Genomic DNA, 20,456 nt, shown 5'->3' on the forward strand with positions numbered 1-20,456 from the left:
TACCTTTTTCTGTTTTGCCTTGTATATCTACTAGGCCTTTTCAATTACTGCACACTGATGTTTGGGGCCCTTCTCCCATTGCTTCATGTACTGGTTACAAATACTACCTCATTTTGGTAGATGATTATACTAAATACAGTTGGTTATATCCTATGGTTTATAAATCAGATGTGTACTCAGTTTTCACGACTTTTGTGCTCAAAGTTCAAACTTTTTTTTCTTGTCGCATACAATGCCTACGGTCAGATTCAGGGGGTGAGTACTTGAGCAGGAACTTTCAAACTTTTCTCAATGATCAAGGCATTACACATCAACTCAGTTGTCCTCATACACCTGAACAGAATGGGTGTGCTGAGAGGAAGCATCGGCATGTTGTTGAAATGGGTCGAACTCTCCTTTCTCAGAGTGGATTGGCAACCAAATTTTGGGTTGAGGCTATCTTATCAATCGACTGCCTTCTCATTCTTCTTCCATTAGTCCTTGGGAACAACTTTTTCAAGCTCCTCCACGGTATCATACTCTGAAGGCTTTTGGATGTGCTTGTTATCCATGGTTGCAACCGTATTCAGCTACCAAGCTTGACGCAAAGAGCAGATTGTGAGTTTTTCTGGGCTATAGCCTTAATCATAGTGGGTACAGATGTCTTGATCCTGTTACTAATAAAGTGTATATTTCACGGCATGTTACGTTTGATGAGCAGTTGTTTCCATTCAAGCACGGCATGTTCTCTGATTTCAACCCACCACAACCTGCCTCCTCTACAACCTCTTCTCCTACCTCTGTGACTATTCCAGTTCCTGCTCCTTCCAGTACACTTCCATCTGTCACTGCTGCTCTCCCTCATTCTACACATCAGGACTCTCTCTCACCGGCTCCGTTTACTACACTATCTGCCCCAATATCTCCATCTTCCTTCCCTGCTTCTTCTCATAATTCATCGGCCTCTGTCCCTGCACCACCACCATCTCTTAATTCTCACCCAATGATTACTCGAGCTAAGTCTGGCATTCACAAACCAAAAGTCTTTACTGCCACAAAACATTCTCTTCCTGTGTCTGTTGATTCACTTGCGTGTCTGCCTCCTACTCCTACCACATTTCTGCAAGCTTCCAAAAATCCACATTGGATGGCTGCAATGAAGGATGAGTTTCACGCCTTGCAGTCCACTGGCACATGGGATTTGGTTCATTTTCATCCCAACTTAAATTTAGTCGGCTGCAAATGGGTGTTTAAAGTCAAACATAAGCCTGATGGCTCCATTGAACGGTACAAGGCCCGTCTAGTGGCTAAAGGCTTTCATCAGCAAGAGGGCATTGATTTTTCTGAGACTTTCAGTCCTGTTGCTAAGCCCACAACTATCCGTATTCTGTTATCCATTGCTATTTCTTATGACTGGTTCATTCATCAACTTGATGTCAGTAATGCGTTCTTGCACGGTACTCTGAAGGAAGCTGTATACATGATCCAGCCACCGGGATTTGTTGATTCCACAAAACCCCGCCATGTTTGCAAACTTAACAGATCTCTCTACGGTTTAAAACAGGCTCCTCGGGCCTGGTATGAAGCATTCTACACGGCTATTCTGTCCTTGGGTTTCTCCTCTTCCTCTTCTGATACCAGCTTGTTCATCAAGAAGGATTCTTCCATCACCTTTATTTTAGTCTATGTTGATGACATTATCATTACTGGTAGTTCCCGATCTGTTTGTCAATCTATTATTGCTCAGTTACAAACTATGTTTCTTGTGAAGGATTTGGGTGATCTCCACTATTTTTTGGGCATTGAAGTACACAGATCTGCTAAAGGAATGTTTCTTCACCAATCCAAATATGCTCTTGATTTGTTGAAGAAAACAGATATGATTGGTGTCAAGCTTTGCTCCACTCCTGTTGGTTCTGCAAAGTTAGATCACTCAGGCACTCTTCTCTCTGATCCCACATTTTACAGATCCACTGTTGGTGCTTTACAGTACCTAACCTGGACGAGACCTGATTTGTCATTTGCTGTCAATCAAGTATGTCAGTACATGCATTCCCCTCGTACCATTCACCTGCAAGCGGTCAAACGGATCCTTCGTTATTTGAAAGGGACTCTTGATGCTGGTTTATGGTTTACCCCAGGGTCTCAATGCCTCACTGCATGGTCTGATGCCGATTGGGCTGGCTGCCCGGTTGACAGACGATCAACAAGTGGATACTGTGTTTTCCTTGGTCCCAATTTAATTTCTTAGAGTGCAAAGAAACAGTGCACTGTTGCCTGCTCTTCTACCGAGGCTGAGTATCGGTCGCTTGCCAATACAGCTGCAGAACTCAGTTGGGTCTGTAAAATTCTGCAGGATATCTCTTTTCCTATCCTCCACACTCCTGCCATTTTCTGTGACAACCAGAGTGCAATTGCTCTAGCCTTTAACCCTGTCTTTCATGCTCGGACTAAACATGTGGAAAATTGACTATCACTACATCCGCGAAAAGGTTCTTGCTGGTCAAGTCAGTGTGCACCATGTTGCTTCTCTTCTTCAACTCGCCGACATTTTTACTAAATCCTTGCCATCTGCTCGCTTTGCTGAGTTAACTTCCAAGCTTTCAGTTCGCTTTCCTCCCTTTAGCTTGAGGGGGTGTGTTAAGGATACAATTAGAACTAATCAATGATGTATCTGTTTAGGATTTTACTTAGCTGTTAAGCTATGATTGTTATAGTCGGTTATTAGAATCTGTAAAGCTATTTATATTGGTTGTACACACGGCTTGTCTAATTGTATAGAAATCATTTTTCCACAACAACTTCTCTCTCTAGATTTTCTCTCTCTCTCTACCTTTAGCATTTCTCACAGATCTATAACTTTCTACAACTATAACAAAATTCCATCAAATTGGTATACAAATTTTCACAAAATGTGAAGCATTGGTCATTCAAGCCAACTCCTTGAGAATTTCTGGTAATATTTACCGCATGAAATGCACATGAGCCCGAAGGACTAAGTTGGAGGATTACACATATGCCCTTTTTAAGTAAAGGTGTGTCTCTAAATCAGTGTTAGACTAATTAAGTAGCGCATCGATTGAATCTTTTAAAATTGACATAATGCATTGTGTTTAGTCATTTCAAATACCTCTGTTTAATTTTTTGCAATGCAATGCTGTTTGATATTGATTCTTTAGCTATGCATTTTGATTTTGTTAAGTTTGGGTTTGTTCCGCGAGAAGGTAACTTGGCTGCTTTGTTTGCTACTAAGCTTGGTGCCGAGTTCCTTTGGGATGAGATTGTCTGGAATTTCTTATTTAATATTCTCGCAGCTGATGAAACCTTGTCATTTGACTTTAATAAATTTCTATCTATTTGAGAAAATAAAAATTACAGTATATTCCTAATTAATTTATCTTAATTAAGATGTATATTGGATTTTTTGTTCAAATAAGAATCTAATAGTCATGAAATACTACAATGTAATAATATTTTTTTATTTATAAATATAGAATACATTCGTAGATAAAGAATTCAATATTAGATTATTATGACAATTTATATTGTGCTTAGCTCAAATTTCCACAAATAATATTGTTATATTAACAGGGAAAAAATCCACACCAAAGTGCAGGCCAAGGCCCATAGACCACATACAAAAAGGCTAAGAGAGAAGCAGGAAGCCCATAACCAGGGGACTGGAGTTTGGAGGATTTTGTAGATGGAGTTTTAACGAAACACTATTGGTACTGTTCATTTTTAACGAAAAATGACATTTTTATCTTTTTATGGTACTATTCGCTACATATTTATTTTTCATTTTTCATTAAAACTAAAGTTTTTTTAAATTTTTCGTTAGTTTTCTTTTTTGTAGAAGACTCCAGATATCCAGCCAAAATTGCATTATATGACCTTCGAATAAGACTCGTCAAATCTTTAATACAAGCCTAAGTGAGCAATCTCAATACATTTTGTTTCAGATGAAAAATAGGTGTGCAGAAATCATTCAGTTTAATTTTTTTTTAAACTAGTTGATGCAATTTTCTTTTTTATAAGTGATAGCATTATCGAGTTAAATAATTAGTTATTTGGAGGCAGGAGAATCGGTAGAGATTGAATCTACACTAGAGTGCATAGACATGATTGTTTTCCACTACTACAGTAAAACGTCATCCGCAAGAGATACAATTTCTTTCTTAATAACATGAAATATTATTCACAATTAGACATCATTCAGTCCTCAATAAATTTCTATAATTTATAAATGTGAGTTTAAAATTTATTAAAGTTGACTTATATGTGACTTAGCTTAAATTTTTCTGAGAAATACTAAGGGGATTTTGGTATTTTTTATGAAAAAAAGACTCCTTAGCATTTCTCAATCTTTCTTCCACAACTATCATGCTATGAAAAGAGACTCTAATTACCAAAAAAAGGGATTGAACCGTCCAAGAACAAATACTGATGAACTTCCATAATCCACATATGCAGTCAATTATTATGAGGCTTTTTTAAAACTAAAAATCGAAGGTTTTGGGTTTGAAACCCGTTATTGGTATAGAAGTTTGACTTGTGGTCAGAGAGAGACTAAAATGCTTCTGTAAATCTTCATGACCCCTAAAAAAATTGATAACTGTAGCTTGTCATCAATTATCTCACTTTTTAAAGAAAATAAAATAAAAGTAAAGTATGATCTAAAATATTTCAACAAACCAAAGTATAACGACCACACCAAACACTTGTCACTCGATATTGCCACCATAATTTTTAATCCATAAATAAATCACTTACCCTTCCTAATTCCCATACGGACTATTGTTGTTTATTGCCTATTTTATTTTATTTCTACCTTTTCTTCTTGACTCACATTGGAGAGGGGAATATTTTTGCTCATCGTCTGAAGGGATAGTAATACAAAAGTTATTCGATAGATGTTGTTTTCATGCTTGTTTAAAATACGAATCGTCATATTTAATATTGTTAAATGTGTTTAAATTTTAAAATTTATAGAGTGAAAAACATAATTATTAAAATTTAAATTAATTCAATAATAATAAGTAGGGTAGCGACCGCCAATCTAGGCGTAGCTAGGCAGCTACTCTTTATCTTCCATTTATTCTTCTGGACTTGGTATTGTGAATGCAAATTTCTGCTGTCTTCTCCTTTGATGAAAATGTACTTGCAAAATAATAACACCTAAAATTAAGACCAAAAGGTCTCACGCACCCACGATGAATGAGGGGTTTTGGCTGAAGAATCTCCAATGCCAAAGTTAGAATTGGAAAGATAATGTGTTTGAGAATTTTTGGGTAGAGAATGGTCTAGCCTTTTAGTGGGAAAGTATGACTATTTATAAATGAGTGACCGACCCTATTTGGAGAATAAGGGCCAGCCACATATGGTCAAATTGTGAGTGTAATTGCAAGATATTATTCACATAATATTTTGCAATTAACTTCGTAGTTAATCCTAAATTGAATAGGAAAAATAGGAATCACCTTTTGAGTGAAGATTTGATGAGGAGTGATGAAAGAGTTTTGAATAAATACAATTTTGATTACCCTTGACTCTTTCTTGATTGAGTCGTTATTGTTCGTTGCGTACGTATGGAAATCCCGTATAACTTTAGAGTAATTTTATCATTTTCACTCAAAAGTTCACATGTCATCTCTATAATTTTTTTAATTATTTTTTGCTCCACAGATACCATCACTAGAAAAAGAAACAATAGACTAAAGAAAGTCTTTCGAACCAACAAAAGCAGCCATTGGATCAAAAGTTTTCAATTGAGAGTGATGAACAAAAATGTACACGAAAGCTAACCAAGCTCAATGGTTGCTCTCTGATCCCCCAAGCCCACCCGCGTAGTGGGCTCCATGGAATTCATGGTTCAGATTATCTCCCGGGCAGCACATGCCCCCTGCCCGAAGCACACCCCTCCATCCGACGGCCCACATCCCTCCACCCTTGCCGATCCTGCTCGACACTTAACCGATTAAAATAAAATAAAAACCTTCAGAAAAAGGAAAAAAAAAAAAAAAAAAAAGGAAAATGATGTATGGTTGAAAATAGGCATGCAGTTGAAAGTAGAAATAATATGGAAAGATAGAAAGAGGAATTCTGTTTCCGTCGGACGCCATTTTTGTACCCTGCACTGCAGAAAGAAGCAGAATTTTTACTAAATTAAGAAGCGGCAACCGGCGAGTAAGGTAAATTTCCCAAATTTCAAAACCCTAGCTTTTTTTTGCTCTCTAATTTCTTCTGCCTTGCCATTTATGGGGAATTCTCCAATTGGTGTAATTGGGGGGAAATGCATGGAACTGGGGACTTGATTGTTCTTCGTGATTTGGTGGATTTTATGATTTTTGAGCTATTTCGTGATGTATTTTCAGAGTTAATTGAGCTGAATTTTCTGGGTTTAATCGTGTGTTTCTTAATTTTATTTACTTGATTATGGAACTGGGCATGCAGATGAACTTAGTTAGTTGGATTGGAAATTATTGAGATAGGTAGGGTTTGCTTTCGCCCGTTAACACTCTGAGTGAATCTTTTTTCGCCTTTTCGGAGTTTTCAGGGTACCTCCAAGATTGTGTTTTATGAGTTAAATTAGTTGTTTTAAGGCATTCATTGAAGAATTGTTAAGTACCAATCTGCAGCTGTGGCTAGTGGCTACAACTTATTAGTAGAGGGAGGGGATTCTTGTTTAATGATGATCTATTTATCTATTTATTTCGAACCTAGACGCAATGGTAAGATTGCTCCTTGTGATCCGGTGGTCACGCATTCTAAATGGGAAAAAACCTTTCGAAATGGGGGTAAGGATTTTTACATCCATTCCACCTCGGACTCTCGGTGAAGACTGGAGGGAGACAAAGCCTCCGAACCCCCTTTTTTAAATCTGTTTCTATCCAGTATTTTTATTATGCTTGAAAATGGAAGCTACACTTCGGAAATTAGCAGTTCATACTTGAAGGCAGTTGTATCAATGTCATCGCGTATCTTTGATTGCATCTTGTTCTTTCATTTTGCTGATATGGTTCTGCGATATCAGTTTCTAATTCCCACTCCTAATTGCCCCTACTGTTTTTTGTGGTTCTCAAATATATGTGGTTATACTGCTGTATCAGCGAGCTTTTGGGCTTCTTTGTGGGCATCGATAAGCAGCTGAATTTAAGGGATATTCTTTTCTTCACACTAATTTCGATTCCTTGGTGTTGGTAGATTGGGTCTGCTTGTAATTTTCCGTTTTGGAGATCTTTTCTTAGTGTTATCTAGATGGTGAAACTAATAGAAGATATTAGTTATTGTACAATTCTAATTTCAACCTATAATCTCTTTTTTGATCTAACTGTAGCATACTAGTAGCATGTTATGTTGGTATGACATTGATCTGGGTGATTATTACTTTGCAGCTACATATTGTTTTGGGACTGTTCACATACAACATCCTCATGATTTCTTCTGTGCGCGATCATTCTGGTAATTTTTTTTCCCAAAATTCAAAATATCATATATTCATAATTTCATAGTATCATATGATACCTTTAAGTGATTTAGTCCGTTCAACTTGCTGTAAATGGACACGGACTTATGTTTCTGGCATTTAATTGAGCTGGAGTAGTTAATGTAGAAAGAAATTGAATCACTTCTTGTTTGGATCTTCTGCTTCTTTGATATAAATAATGGTTTCAGTTCCACTCCTTGACTTCCTTGGTTATTCCTGACTTCGGTTTATGACTTCCATAATTTATCATCCACTAATAGCCCATTTACCCCTTTAATTTTAGGTGGGCCCTTAGGAAGACTCTACCTTGTGTTGTTTTAGTCGCCCTTAAGGCCGTCTGGTTATGCTGTTCTATCACGTTTCAGTTAAATGCTTCATATATTGCTCTTATGCTACATATGATCGAGGTGGTGGTGTAGGATTTACTACTCTTTCCTCATATTTCTGATTTTATAGCATTGAAGCTTGGGCTTCAAAGCTTTCAATTTTTTGTCATTAGTTTTGGTTTTTATTTCCTTGTTTGATGCTTGATATCATGGTTTCTATTTCGTCCTCCTTCACTTGTGTAGTACAACCAATTCTCAAATGCAACCTTATATACTTTATGGTATTGGTTTTGCAGATAATAGTGATTCTGATGACCAGCAAAGTCATTCAGAGTCTCAAGTTCATTCATCCTTACCTGCAATTGGAATGTCACATCCTGGAGTTCCAACTCCAAATATGCAGTATGCAGTACCTCCACAGGTTGGAACAGGACATGCAGTGGTAATCCACCTAATTTTTTTTAATATTGACGTGTTTTCATACAAGAGGAAGTCCACTACTTGTTCTACTCTATTTTTGTGCCATCCAGTGTTTGTGTGTGTGTAAGTGTATTGGTGATCCTTTATACCATGTTTGAACGTCAAGACTTAGAATGTGCTGAAGCATACATGTGGTATTAGTTCATCAAATAATATACAGTAATTTTGCTTATTAATGATTTATTAAGTTGTCACTTTATCAAATATGAGATGTTTGCTTATTAAACTTGGGTAACTGGCCCCAAAGAGAATTTGTATAAGTTTGGAAAGAAAGTCTTGTTTACACTTCTTCTCCTCCTTTCCATCCCTTTTACCAAACAAGAGGAAGGAAAAGTCTCCTTCTCTTTAAAACATTCTTATTCTAGAATGTTAAGTATCATGAGTAAGTTTTGCTACTCAAGCTAAGTTTCATGTAAATATTTGTTTGTAATATTGATGTAAATGCTTTAGGTTAGTCTTAAGATATCTGACACATTTGCGTTAATAGTCATAGGAAATCATATACAAACTCTTATATATAGTTGGTACTTGGCATAGATTTTGAAATAAATGTCCCGTGAGGTATCTTTTGTATGTCTCCTCTTGGCCTAAAGGTTCATCTGATTCTTTTTGCTACCTACTCCATTGTAAGAGTTCTTAGCCCTAGACATTAATGCGTAGTTTTTCCCTTCTCCGTTACCTCTTTAGGTGAGCCTTTCCTGTACTACCCTTGTGTACTTTCACTTTCAGTTTGAAACTATTGACCTTGTTTGAACAAATTGGTTGCTGTAAGTGCTTCTGTAACTGAATAAACAGCATATCAATGTTCTGGTTCTGGCCAATTAGATTTACAACTTAGAGAGCTGGAAGAGGAAAAATTTATCATCTGTACCTAATTGAATTTCAAATCTTTTGATACATTATCTTTCGCTTGTCTAATTGAAGGCACAAGGAGGTTACCCCTATCCAGACCCTTACTACAGAAGCATCTTTGCTCCCTATGAAACACGGCCATATCCTCCACAACCCTATGCAGCGCAACCAACGGTATATCTTCCCCTTTCTTATAGATATCCTTTCTTGATAATAGTACTTGAATATGGCGAGTTGAGACCGGATTTTGCTTATGAGCATAAAATTTTATGGTAATTACTGTGTTTTCATTTCAGGTTCATCTTCAGTTAATGGGAATCCAGCAAGCAGGTGTTCCACTGCCATCAGATGCAGTTGAGGAACCTGTGTTTGTAAATGCAAAACAGTATCATGGTATCTTGCGACGTCGGCAGTCTCGTGCTAAAGCAGAATCTGAAAATAAAGCACTTAAGAATCGAAAGGTAATATTGTGGATTGTAAATCCTTGCATCTTGTGTTCAATGAAATGTTTTGGCAGGCTTCATTTATCCATTGACACTTCAAACTACTCTGGCAGCCATACTTGCATGAATCTCGACACCAGCATGCATTGAGAAGAGCTAGAGGATGCGGGGGTCGCTTTCTTAATGCGAAGAAAAATGGGAACCAACAGGATGAAATGACATCGGGTGACAAATCCCAGTCAAATATCAATTTGAACACCGATAAAAATGAGCTTGCTTCCTCAGATGGAACATCCTAAATACTTAAGAAGCAATTGCAACACTCAAGGGGCCACATGAAGTATTTAGTCATCCACAACCGCCAGGAATGGAGGTCCCAATACCAGCGTCGTTAGTCCCGGTAGTGCTTCACTGTGGCTCGACACTTGAGCTTCATTAGTAATAGCATGTGTATAGGTTCTTCAGTAGTAGGCTTGTAGGGAGTTTGCGTGGCGGTGTCTTATTGAAGCGCAGTGATATAACCTTCTCGGCAATGGGTTTCTTTGCAACCCTCTCGCTTTCTTTCACACGAGAGTGAAGCTTGCTGTGTGGTTTACGCTTGCACTTATACTTGTTTGTGAGGTTGGAAACTTGTCCGGCAAAGTTTAGAGTTATGCTGTTTGGTTTGGTAAATGCCTCTTTAGATTGGCAGAGATTAGGTTGGCTGCTGCTTATGTATTAGTATTTAGTAATAGTAGTTATATAACTTCTATTCGTTTGTTATCAATTGGGACAATAAGTTTAATGGTTAATAAAATTGGCATCGATTGAAGAACCTCTGAGCCTGTGACTTGTCATTTGTGCAACTTCTGTCTTGCTGAAGATGAAGGATTTTACTTGATGGGAAATGATTTCTGCACTCTCGTCTCCCGTTTCTAGCGATTGTAACCGAGAGGAGAATCGAGCAACCTAATTAAGGGGAGGAGTGTAGAAAGCGAACAGTTGGTGTTTTGTTTCTTGTTCAATGATGAATGGATTTTGAGATTTCTTCCTATTTCTAAAAATAAAAAATAAAAAAAAGGGATATCACTCGACTAAGAACTAGCAAGTGTAGCAGATGCGTCAGATGGGCTATAAAACGTAGGCTTGATTTGCTAATCTTTCAAAGTACGTTTATTTGAGATCCATGAGGGACAAGGATTGTCTGCCCTCCCATTTTCTATTTCTAAAAAAAAAAAAAAAAAAAAAGGGATATCACTCGACTAAGAACTAGCAAGTGTAGCAGATGCGTCAGATGGGCTATAAAACGTAGGCTTGATTTGCTAATCTTTCAAAGTACGTTTATTTGAGATCCATGAGGGACAAGGATTGTCTGCCCTCCCATTTCCGATGTCCTTCCGTGCCCTCCTGTTTTGTGTGGTCACGGTTAAGACACGTCAACATTTTATATAGTTTTTTTTTATAGAGATAATGAGACAAAAATTAATAGTAATATAAAATCTTGACGTGATTTAAACGTGACCCCACAAACAGGAGGGCACCGGAAGTGGGAGGGCAGAAAATCCTTGTCCATCCAGGAGAGGATTGAAAAGCTTGAAATTAGTCGATGTGTGAAGCTTATGACTTCCAGCAATTTCTGGGTTTTTATTCATCTTTTGGTAAATAATAATAATAATAGTTAATAAAAATAAAAGTCATACAAAATTCTAAATACTTTTAAGATTTTATTGACTTTTTAGCAACAATAATCTTTGAAATTGACATAACTCTTCACTTTGGTCCTAATAAAAAAATGATAGAAGTTGTCCTAATTTGCCAATCCTAATTATTTTGATTTTTTCGTGAAAAGCTGGCAATATCCACGTTAAGTAGAAGAGTTGATTTGACAAAAATATCTTTTAAAAGGTGGTTACTGATAAGCTCATATTTACATATATTTTACATCAAATTCACTTGTCTTTTCTTAATTAGTTTCTTATATTTTTGAGTTATTTACTTTGGTTTTGTGTTTTGTAGGATTTGTCAAGCAAAGAAAAGAAAAATAGCACAGGTGGGATTTTAAGTAACAAATTCGTCAAAATTGCATGTGCGGATCAGCTGACTTTGGAAGCAAGTTGTGGACAGCTCATAATGAATTAGATAATGAGCCTTATATGCTTGGAAAGCTACAGATGTCAATTTTCTGGAGCATTTCGCGGATTGTTAATATCATTTTTCTAGAAGAAGTTATGACCAGTTTAACACTAAAAGGTTCACAAGAGGCTGAGCAGTTTGTAACTGCTATGAAAGCAATAAACCCAATAAATCTAGCAGCAAAAACTGATGCAGCCAAGAACAAGCCAGCTGACACCTAGTCAAATATCAGAGGAAATGGAATTAAAGATGAGGATTAAGTGGGAGTAATTGTCATAAAGGTGAAGGAATACGAGAGAAAAAATAGAACAAAGAAAGAAAAAAATGGAAAGGTGCAGCTGATGAAAATGGGAGGGAAGAAAGCAAGATAGCAAGAAGTTAGACGAGGAAGAAGGCTGAAGCATTGAGGAAGGAAGGAAAGAAGAGGAGACTCGATTCTATCGGTTATATCTTCTCAAACCTAGGTTTTACTTTTAGTTTAATTTTAGAATAATGTGTAACTAACTTTTTAGTAGTTAGGGGTTGTTGTGAAGCCCCGAATATGATTGCGAATGTGTTATGACATTTCGTTGAATTACTTTTATGAATTGGATAAAAATTGGTTCACTACTTATGTCAATGATGAATTCTTTATGTGTTTTCTACGGGGGCATAATTTTAATGCTATAAATATGTATGTGCCTGCCCTTGTCGAATGAGGACTTACATATGTTCTAGAGTAGTACTTGTTAATTGCGATTAACATGTAAACCAATTATAGGACAAGTAAGACAACGCTAGTACTTACGATGCCTTGTGATGACTCAAACTCTTTTTGTTCTTAATGATTTCTACTTGTTAAATTTATGAACACGCCATTCTAGATTGCATGTTAGGGACTACGTTAAGTTGAAAACATCATTCTCTTAACATACTACATAAGAAAGAGTAATAGGTTGAGTTATAACATTGAGCCAACTTGAGCATCTTCATCCGAAAATAAAAGGAATTTGAATAAACATAACATGTTTACATGATTATTTGGTGGTGGATAGCAATTTCCCTAACTCATTTTCTTAACTTGTGAATTACAATCTATTTTTATTCTTTAAAATTTGTTTCTGTCCTTTTTTGTTCGATTTAATTTAAATAGCAAAAATCAACTCTAAAAATCCCAAAAATTTGTGTGAGTGTAGTTCTGTATGTCTAGCATCCGCATATAAAATTTCGTAGACTTTAGATAAGTGGAAGTCGGTCTAATAATTATTTTTCGGTGGCTAGTCACTAGGGACAGCAACCCAGTTTTTGTGACATTTTAAGTTATTAGATAAAACAATCTTCTGTGGGAAATACCCTTATTTTCATATGCTACAATTGACAAATCTTAGTGTTAATAAGGAAAATCAATAGGAAATTTGTGTGCTACTTTGTGGTGTGCTTTTAATTCTATCAGTTACATGATCGTTTACATGATAATTTAACTACAATATTGAAAGATTTTTCACAGAATAACCAAAATGGTTTACGATGGACACACTTAAGGACGAGTTCTATCAATTTCCATTGTCAAATACCCAAATAAGCAATTATGATAATCTTACAGGCCATTTTAACAAAAAATCAAATTTATTATAATAGTTAGCATGGAGAAAATTAGAAGAAAAAAAAGAGGAGAAAATAAGAAGATATATATAAAAATAAAAAAGTTGGCTTAACTGTTGAGCATCATGTCAAAGAGTAAAGGGACATTCAAACAACATGATTAATTCCTGTGAATTATGTGTTGATGGATCAAATTAAGATTTTGGCTTCTTTTCTCTACATTCAACGTATCACTATTTCCTCCTCTTTTTTCTTCTACTTTTATTTACATTATCTGATATTATTCCCAAATTTTTCTTCCATGAAATCATTTCGATTCTTGTCTAAAAGCCCTAACGTCGTCGGAATTTGTCTTTTTCTGGACTAAACTGCATGAATATTTTCAACTCTTGTATGAATTTTAGGGTTGTTGGGAATGGACAACTAGCAAATGTGGAAATGGACTAATAGTCGTATACGTATTGAAGAGTCTTGTAATTAGTCGTGCATGAGCGCGTGAGTTGATTTTGGTCATTTTTGTTTTGTGAATCTTACAAGTATGAATGGTTATACGAATGGTTATAATCAGTATGCACACGCATTTCCAACTAATCTTATCATTTTTATGCTCACGTAATAATATATAGATTTATTTAGTATAAGAAAGTTCTAAAATGCAAAAGTCAGGTGGTGAGCAGGAGCTTAGAACCTAGGTGTCTAGGTGGGACCTAGGCGAAGGCCTAGGTGGTTTTTTATATTTAATTAAATTTATTATATAACATATACATAAACAGACCCTTTAAAGAAATGAATCTTTTTTTTTCTTTGAAAAATGAGGATTAATTGTGGGAGCTACTCCACATTCAACTTCAACAATCCGAATTGGCTATTTTGTAAGTCTCGATTCATATATTATAATTGCAAAAATTCAATTCAATCCGAAATCATTTGTCTATTTAACTACCACAATAAAATTTCCATGTTTCTTAAAGAACAAAGTGTTCTTCAATTCTTGAACTCAATTAGATCCTCAAATATTTTTTATTTTGCTATAATTTTTCAAGGATGATCTATGCGGTGCAACTTGAAAAATAGACGGTTCGGATTGTTAAAGTTTAATGTGGTGCATGCCCCACAACTAATCCCCATTTTTATAAAAAAAAATGGGGATTCCTTCCCTTAAAGGCTTTATATATATATATATATATATATATATATGTCTACTTATATTTAACTGTATTATGATACAAATGTATAAATTATAAAGTATTATAACATATTGAAATCATGGGGAACAATCATACAATGAGTGTTTATCCAAGTATTCAACAAGTCTCTTACAATTTATTGATAAAATAAAATGCAAAATGAATATGTATTTTCTGTCTAAGTGAGAGTCGTAATCTAGACGGGTGTTTAGACAGGTCTGGGTGAGTTAAGTGGGCGCCTACACAGATCTAGGTGTTTTTTCTTAATTTTCAAACGCCTATGAATTAATTAGGGTGATGATCAGTCTAGGACCTAGGCGGAGAATTTTAAAACAATGAAGAATATAACATATGGAATTTTAATGGAAAGCCTGTGGCACTGTTTACTTTAACGAAAAGCCATATTTTTACACTAAAAAGTCAATCATGTACTATTCATTTTACCTTTTATTTTGTCCTTATCGTTAAAACTCAAAGTTTTTAAGCTGTTTTCATTAGTTTTCCTTATAAAATAATCTAAGATGTTAATTCTATTCAAACAAACAGCTTATAACTTTGTTATCATACATAAACCACACCAGAACAATCCATGAATCATTTCCTTGGGAAACGCATGACAAGTTTCGTTGTAATGTTTGGTGGGAAGTAAAATCATGGGTGCCAAAATAAAGGACATCAGGCAGCTTAATTGTCCATTGAAAAGGTAATTAATTAAAAAAAAAATTAATGAAAATGATTTGAAAATTTTGAGTTTTAATGATAAAGATAAAATAAAGGGTAAAATGAATAGGACCATGATTGATTTTTTAGTGTAAAAATATGATTTTTCGTTAAAATAAACATTACCGTGAGTTTTTTCTTAAAACTTCCATTAATTAAAGTCACGTAATATTTACTAATTATGGCTTAATTGGTTACCATACATCACTTCAATTCAATGCAGCTAATACGTCCAATCTAGCTATGCTTTGCATTTGCCACTACGTATAGTTGGATCCTTGGCGAGGTTAACCATTTGGAATCCAGATCCTTTTTGTGAGGATCTTGTTAAAATTGAACATAAACAATATTTAACGAAAATTAATCGCACAATGTACAACAAATAGACACGATTTACGAATCATCAGGATCCTCACAAAGAGGATCCGAAGAGAATCCTATTGGATGATTTTGTGCCTTCTAATTAGCTACGCGTCAATTTGTTTTTATAAATAATAAGATTGTACATTTTTTTTTTCTTTGGCCCTCGTAAGTTTCCATGCATCATGATAAGAAATGAAAAATGCTTTCTACATATGTGTTTATTGCGACGGCAAATCAACCTCCCTTGAAGGATAATTAAGTTTGCATGTAGTTTGTAATTCAAATTGTTACGTATTTTATCTGCACGTGAGGTCACGGTTACGTCCTCTCAATATAGCAGTATGTAATCAAAATAAGCACTAATTAAACTTGAGAAAAGGTTTATATGTAAATGAATGCAAATATGTGACACTACTTATTTTACGTAATTTTATTTTTTGCACATGTTTTTGTGATGTCTATTATGCAATTTATTTTAACGATTCGAACTGTTTATCTTTTAGAACATCATTCATAGATCATATTGCAAATGAGACATCCAAAACTATTTAGACAGCATTTATAGTGAAGAAAATGGACGAAAATGATTCTACAAAGAAATCCTAGACCCTTAATCCACCATTCATATGGTATACTTAATCTTTGAGGGAAAATTTAAAAGATATATGGTTTGGATCGATGAAATACATTACGAAATGGACCTCATCAAAACTTGAATTAAAAATTGTATAAAAAAATGGTGCCATAGAATCATATCATATATTACACCTACACCACCCAAAGCTAATCAACCAAAAGAAGCTTCCGAAAATATCCAAAATGCACATATGTAGTGCCATAATTTAAAGAGTGCATGGTGATCATTTTTGTCATGTTGGTATACAGCTGATGATCACAAATGCCACTAATATAGTCTCTCTCTCACTCTCTCTCTGTCTCATCTCATGAAACCCTTTTAATTTGTTATCTCTCATGGTTTTGACAAAAACATATTCACATACTTTAATCCCACTCCTAATCATTTCAAGTATATATATATACACACACACGATATTGTGCCATAATTAGTAGCAAATTAAACATAATAAACTTTTCCCCCATCACATGAGCAGATCCTATCAAGTTGGGTTCCTCCTCTCTATCGATCCAGGTCAACCTTTACACCTCTTTAACTTCATGCATATGGACCAGAGAGAGGAGAGAGAGAGAGAGAGAGAGAGAGAGAGAGAGAGAGAGAGATGTAAAATGGAAGCAAAGGGGGAGGGTGGGGGGGTCATCCTCTCCACTCCACCACCAAAGGAGAAAAAGGAGAAAACAAATGAAACTTTTGGGTCCCTTTGGATACAGATGGGGCTTCTGGATAGGGACCTCCACGTACCTTTAATGTTGAATTTGCAAAATCACGCAAAATGTCTCGGTGGGGTTTCTGTGTGTTCCAAACCCTAAAACCTTATTCATTATATATTGTATGCTCCTCTTCCTTCTCTTCCGTCTCTTCCCAAAAGGAAAAAAAGAAAAGAAAAAAAGGAAAGCTAGTTAAAAGAAGAAAAAAAGGGAGAAGCAAAGGGCTTCATTATGATCATAATATATATAGGTAACCAAGGAGACAAGAGGACACCAACTGAGTCTGTGTAGCTAGTCATTAACTCTCTTTTTTCGGTAACAAAAAGTTTAGGGGGAGGGAAGGTGACTTACAGAAGATGTCTATAACCTTTTTTTTTTTTTTTTTAACCGATCACCCATTAAGAGGGATTGCTGGTAACGGGACTAGCCTAGGCCTTGGTTTAGCGAAGATAACAATCCTTACCAACTCAACCAACCCTCGTTGGTATTAACTCCTCTTTCAACCTCATCATAAACCCATTAAACCTATACATATGATACATGTAACATCTTACATCGACCGATGAAGAAGAGGTGATGTGCCGTATATGTACATGCTCCCCTTCCTATAACACAACGCCTTTTGGGAACTCACTGACTTTGGATTCCATTGGAACTCCAAAGTTAAGCGAGTTCAAGCGAGAGCAATCCTAGGATGGGTGACCCATTGGGAAGTTCTCGTATGAGTTCCCATAAACAAAACCGTAAGGGCGTTGCCCAAAGTGGACAATATCGTGCTGCGGCGAAGCCGGTTTGGGATGTGACGATGAGGACGTCGGGCCCCTAAGGGAGGTGGATTGTAACATCCCACATCGACCAACGGAGAGAGGATGATGTGCCTTATATGTACATGCTCCCTTTCCTATAGCACAATGCCTTTTGGAAACTCAGTAGCCCAAAGAGGACAATATCATGCTACGGCGGAGCCGATCTGAGATGTGAAAGAGGAACTTAATTTGAAGGGGTATGTAGTGTTTTGCAAGCTTTGGATGCTTTCAATATATGGACCCTTTATGTAAAATGTCAACCTTGTGAAATATGAAAGTCAATTACTTTTCTTATCCATCATCTCTCTCCTTTTCTCTCTCTCACTCTATTGGATTCTTGTGAGTGAAGAGATAGATGTGGGACACACTCTCAATTGTCGCCAAAAGGGTGTGCCATGGTTGGTGCTGGTCGACCTCCTAACCACAAAAGTGAAACTTAGGGTTTAGCTTCTTGCTTTGTAAATTTAAATTGTTTCAAATAGGTCGTAGTTGGTAGAATGTTAGCATTCTACTTAAATTTAACGTTGGTCGACCTTAATCACAAAAGTGTGTTTTAGGGATGTAGTTTTGAAAGTTTAAATTGCTTTAGATAGATCATAATTATTGGAATATAAGCATCTAACTCAGATTCAATCTTCAACGAATAGAGAAATTCAATATATATTGAGTACTTTATGCGACCCTCACGTGATGAGACTCAAAACCCTAGTACTATTTTTCTCATGCCCAATTGGCAATTATAGTCTCATAGACAACCGTGAGCATCGATAATTAATTAAGTTAGGTTTCCGTCTCAAAGTTGTTTGCGAAACGTTCGAATTCGCACATAGTACCAATTGTGTTCGTGTTTGATTCAGTGATATCTGTGTATTTTGAATTTAATTTTTTTGCAAAGGAGGATAAAGAACGAGGAGTTTCAGTTCACCTGTAAAATTTGAGATTTCGGGGAGAGAAGAAGGATGAGAGAGTGCAAGAAGGAGAAAGAGGAATTTCAGAGGATAGAGACTAGTTTGACCATGAATGTCATGTCATTAAAGGTTGCTTCATGAGATTTGTCCACGACATTTGATAAAAACCGATCTTGATTGTCACGTAGGTACTTGATAGTTCTCTTAACTTGGAACCTAACGGAAGTAATGTATATATTTTTTATACATTGGATGCTCTTTTAGAATGTTTGAAAATGTTGAGACACATTTAGAATCACACCAAAAAATTAGAAGAATTTGAAGTACTTAATTCTAGATATAATGATATCATGAATTTTTTTAAGTTGAATTATCTTGTGAACCTATAAATTTACCCTGAGTACGCCCATCCCGTGAGTTTCTCCCCTTCGTTTGACATGCATGTCTCGCTCCTTCGACAAATACTGCCAACTACAAATGTCCAAAACTTGTTTACTTTACAAGTTATCCAGATTTTGGTTCGCATCACAATTTACCCCATTAAAGGTGGTACTCGGCTCCACAAAAATTTTACAATTCCTACACAAAAATATAAAATACAATGGACGATTCATGAGATTTTTTACTTATAATTGGAACTATATATATTTATAAAGATTATTTATTTAAAAAATAATTAAGGATTATGGTAGTTTAGTCAATCAACTGTAGCAAATGAATAGACAATTTGTAATATTTTTATAATTTTATTGATCCTAATGACTGTATGTATTTATACATTTTGATGACAACTGTTTCATATTTTATTAATTTTTGTAGAAATAATCTTTACATAGTGAATTATAATATAAATATTTCAGTTATGAATAGAAAGGTATGTGAATCGGCAACAAACTGTTTTTGTGCAAGAACTCCTCGACACTTATGCAGAACCAAGCATCTCCCTTGATATATTGTCAGATCACTTTGAATCTTTCCATTTCTTAAAAAATGACATGTTTTTTATTTGTGATTCCATTTTTCTTTGTATCCTTAACGTGTTACATATGTGCTATCATGTCATGTATGCACTAGTGTTTATGCATTTATCACGTGTCTTTCCTTATACGACACACATATTTGTTGCATATAAGTTTCTTTCGGACGTAGAATATTGTTGACACAATATTTATTAGGCCTCAATTACACAAAATAAACACTTGCATTTGCTTGTGATCAAACTGTTTAAATTTTAAGGATCATCCAACCCACCCATTGGAAGAAGGGCTATTACATCCCACAATTAGTGGCCAATTTTTCCTTATTTCTTTCTTATTTTCTTTGTACTTCTAAATAAAAAGGAAAAGAAAAAAAAACTTCCAAACCCCTAGAATTTGGGCCTATTGACAAAAAAAAAAAAAATCCAAGATCCGGGTTAAAACCCGCCCAAGTAACAATGAACCCATATACCCAACCCAAGTAATGCCAATTGTCAAGCGTTACTCTACTTTTGTCCATATTTTCTCTCCCTTCACGCTTCCCATGCAAATCCCACAGCCCACAGTTTTCTGTCACTCATGCATGCATCCATATGTTACATACAAAACAACATCCATTCATACATACATACATGCATCCCATGCACATACATAACGTCACCCTTTCGTGGCCATGCAAAAACATGTCCTATTTAATTTGCCATTTGTTCCAATGTTATTAAGGCTTATTATTTAAAGATTTAAGCAGTTCCTGGAAAGAAGTCATACTCATATGAGTAATTTTTCAAAAGCGCTACACATATAATTAGAAGTGCTTTTATTAGAATTTCGTCAAAAATTCTCGTTACGTTATTGAACATTGTGAGAAACGTTTTAGTTGTTAAGCAACACT

At 35.6% G+C, this 20,456-nt stretch overlaps 1 protein-coding gene across 6 annotated transcripts; it reads left to right on the top strand.

Moving 5' to 3' along the window:
* Positions 1-5,996: 5,996 nt before the first annotated feature.
* LOC137729177 (nuclear transcription factor Y subunit A-7) lies at positions 5,997-10,380 on the top strand. 6 transcript variants are annotated; one of them, XM_068468027.2, is made up of 6 exons: positions 5,997-6,170; positions 7,374-7,440; positions 8,088-8,233; positions 9,196-9,297; positions 9,420-9,584; positions 9,680-10,380. In XM_068468027.2, exons 2-6 carry the CDS (start codon positions 7,413-7,415, stop codon positions 9,863-9,865), a joined length of 627 nt encoding a protein of 208 aa, XP_068324128.2. In that variant the 5' UTR covers positions 5,997-6,170; positions 7,374-7,412; the 3' UTR covers positions 9,866-10,380. The 6 variants fall into 6 exon arrangements, with proteins under 6 accessions (XP_068324128.2, XP_068324129.2, XP_088533443.1 ...); XM_068468028.2 differs by having other exon boundaries at positions 6,030-6,170; positions 8,088-8,212; XM_088677314.1 differs by having other exon boundaries at positions 6,084-6,343.
* The last annotated feature ends 10,076 nt before the right edge of the window (positions 10,381-20,456 follow it).

Source organism: Pyrus communis, chromosome 10, assembly GCF_041283825.1.
Source record: "Pyrus communis isolate YQ-2024b chromosome 10, ASM4128382v1, whole genome shotgun sequence".
NCBI classification, from domain to species: Eukaryota; Viridiplantae; Streptophyta; class Magnoliopsida; order Rosales; family Rosaceae; genus Pyrus; species Pyrus communis.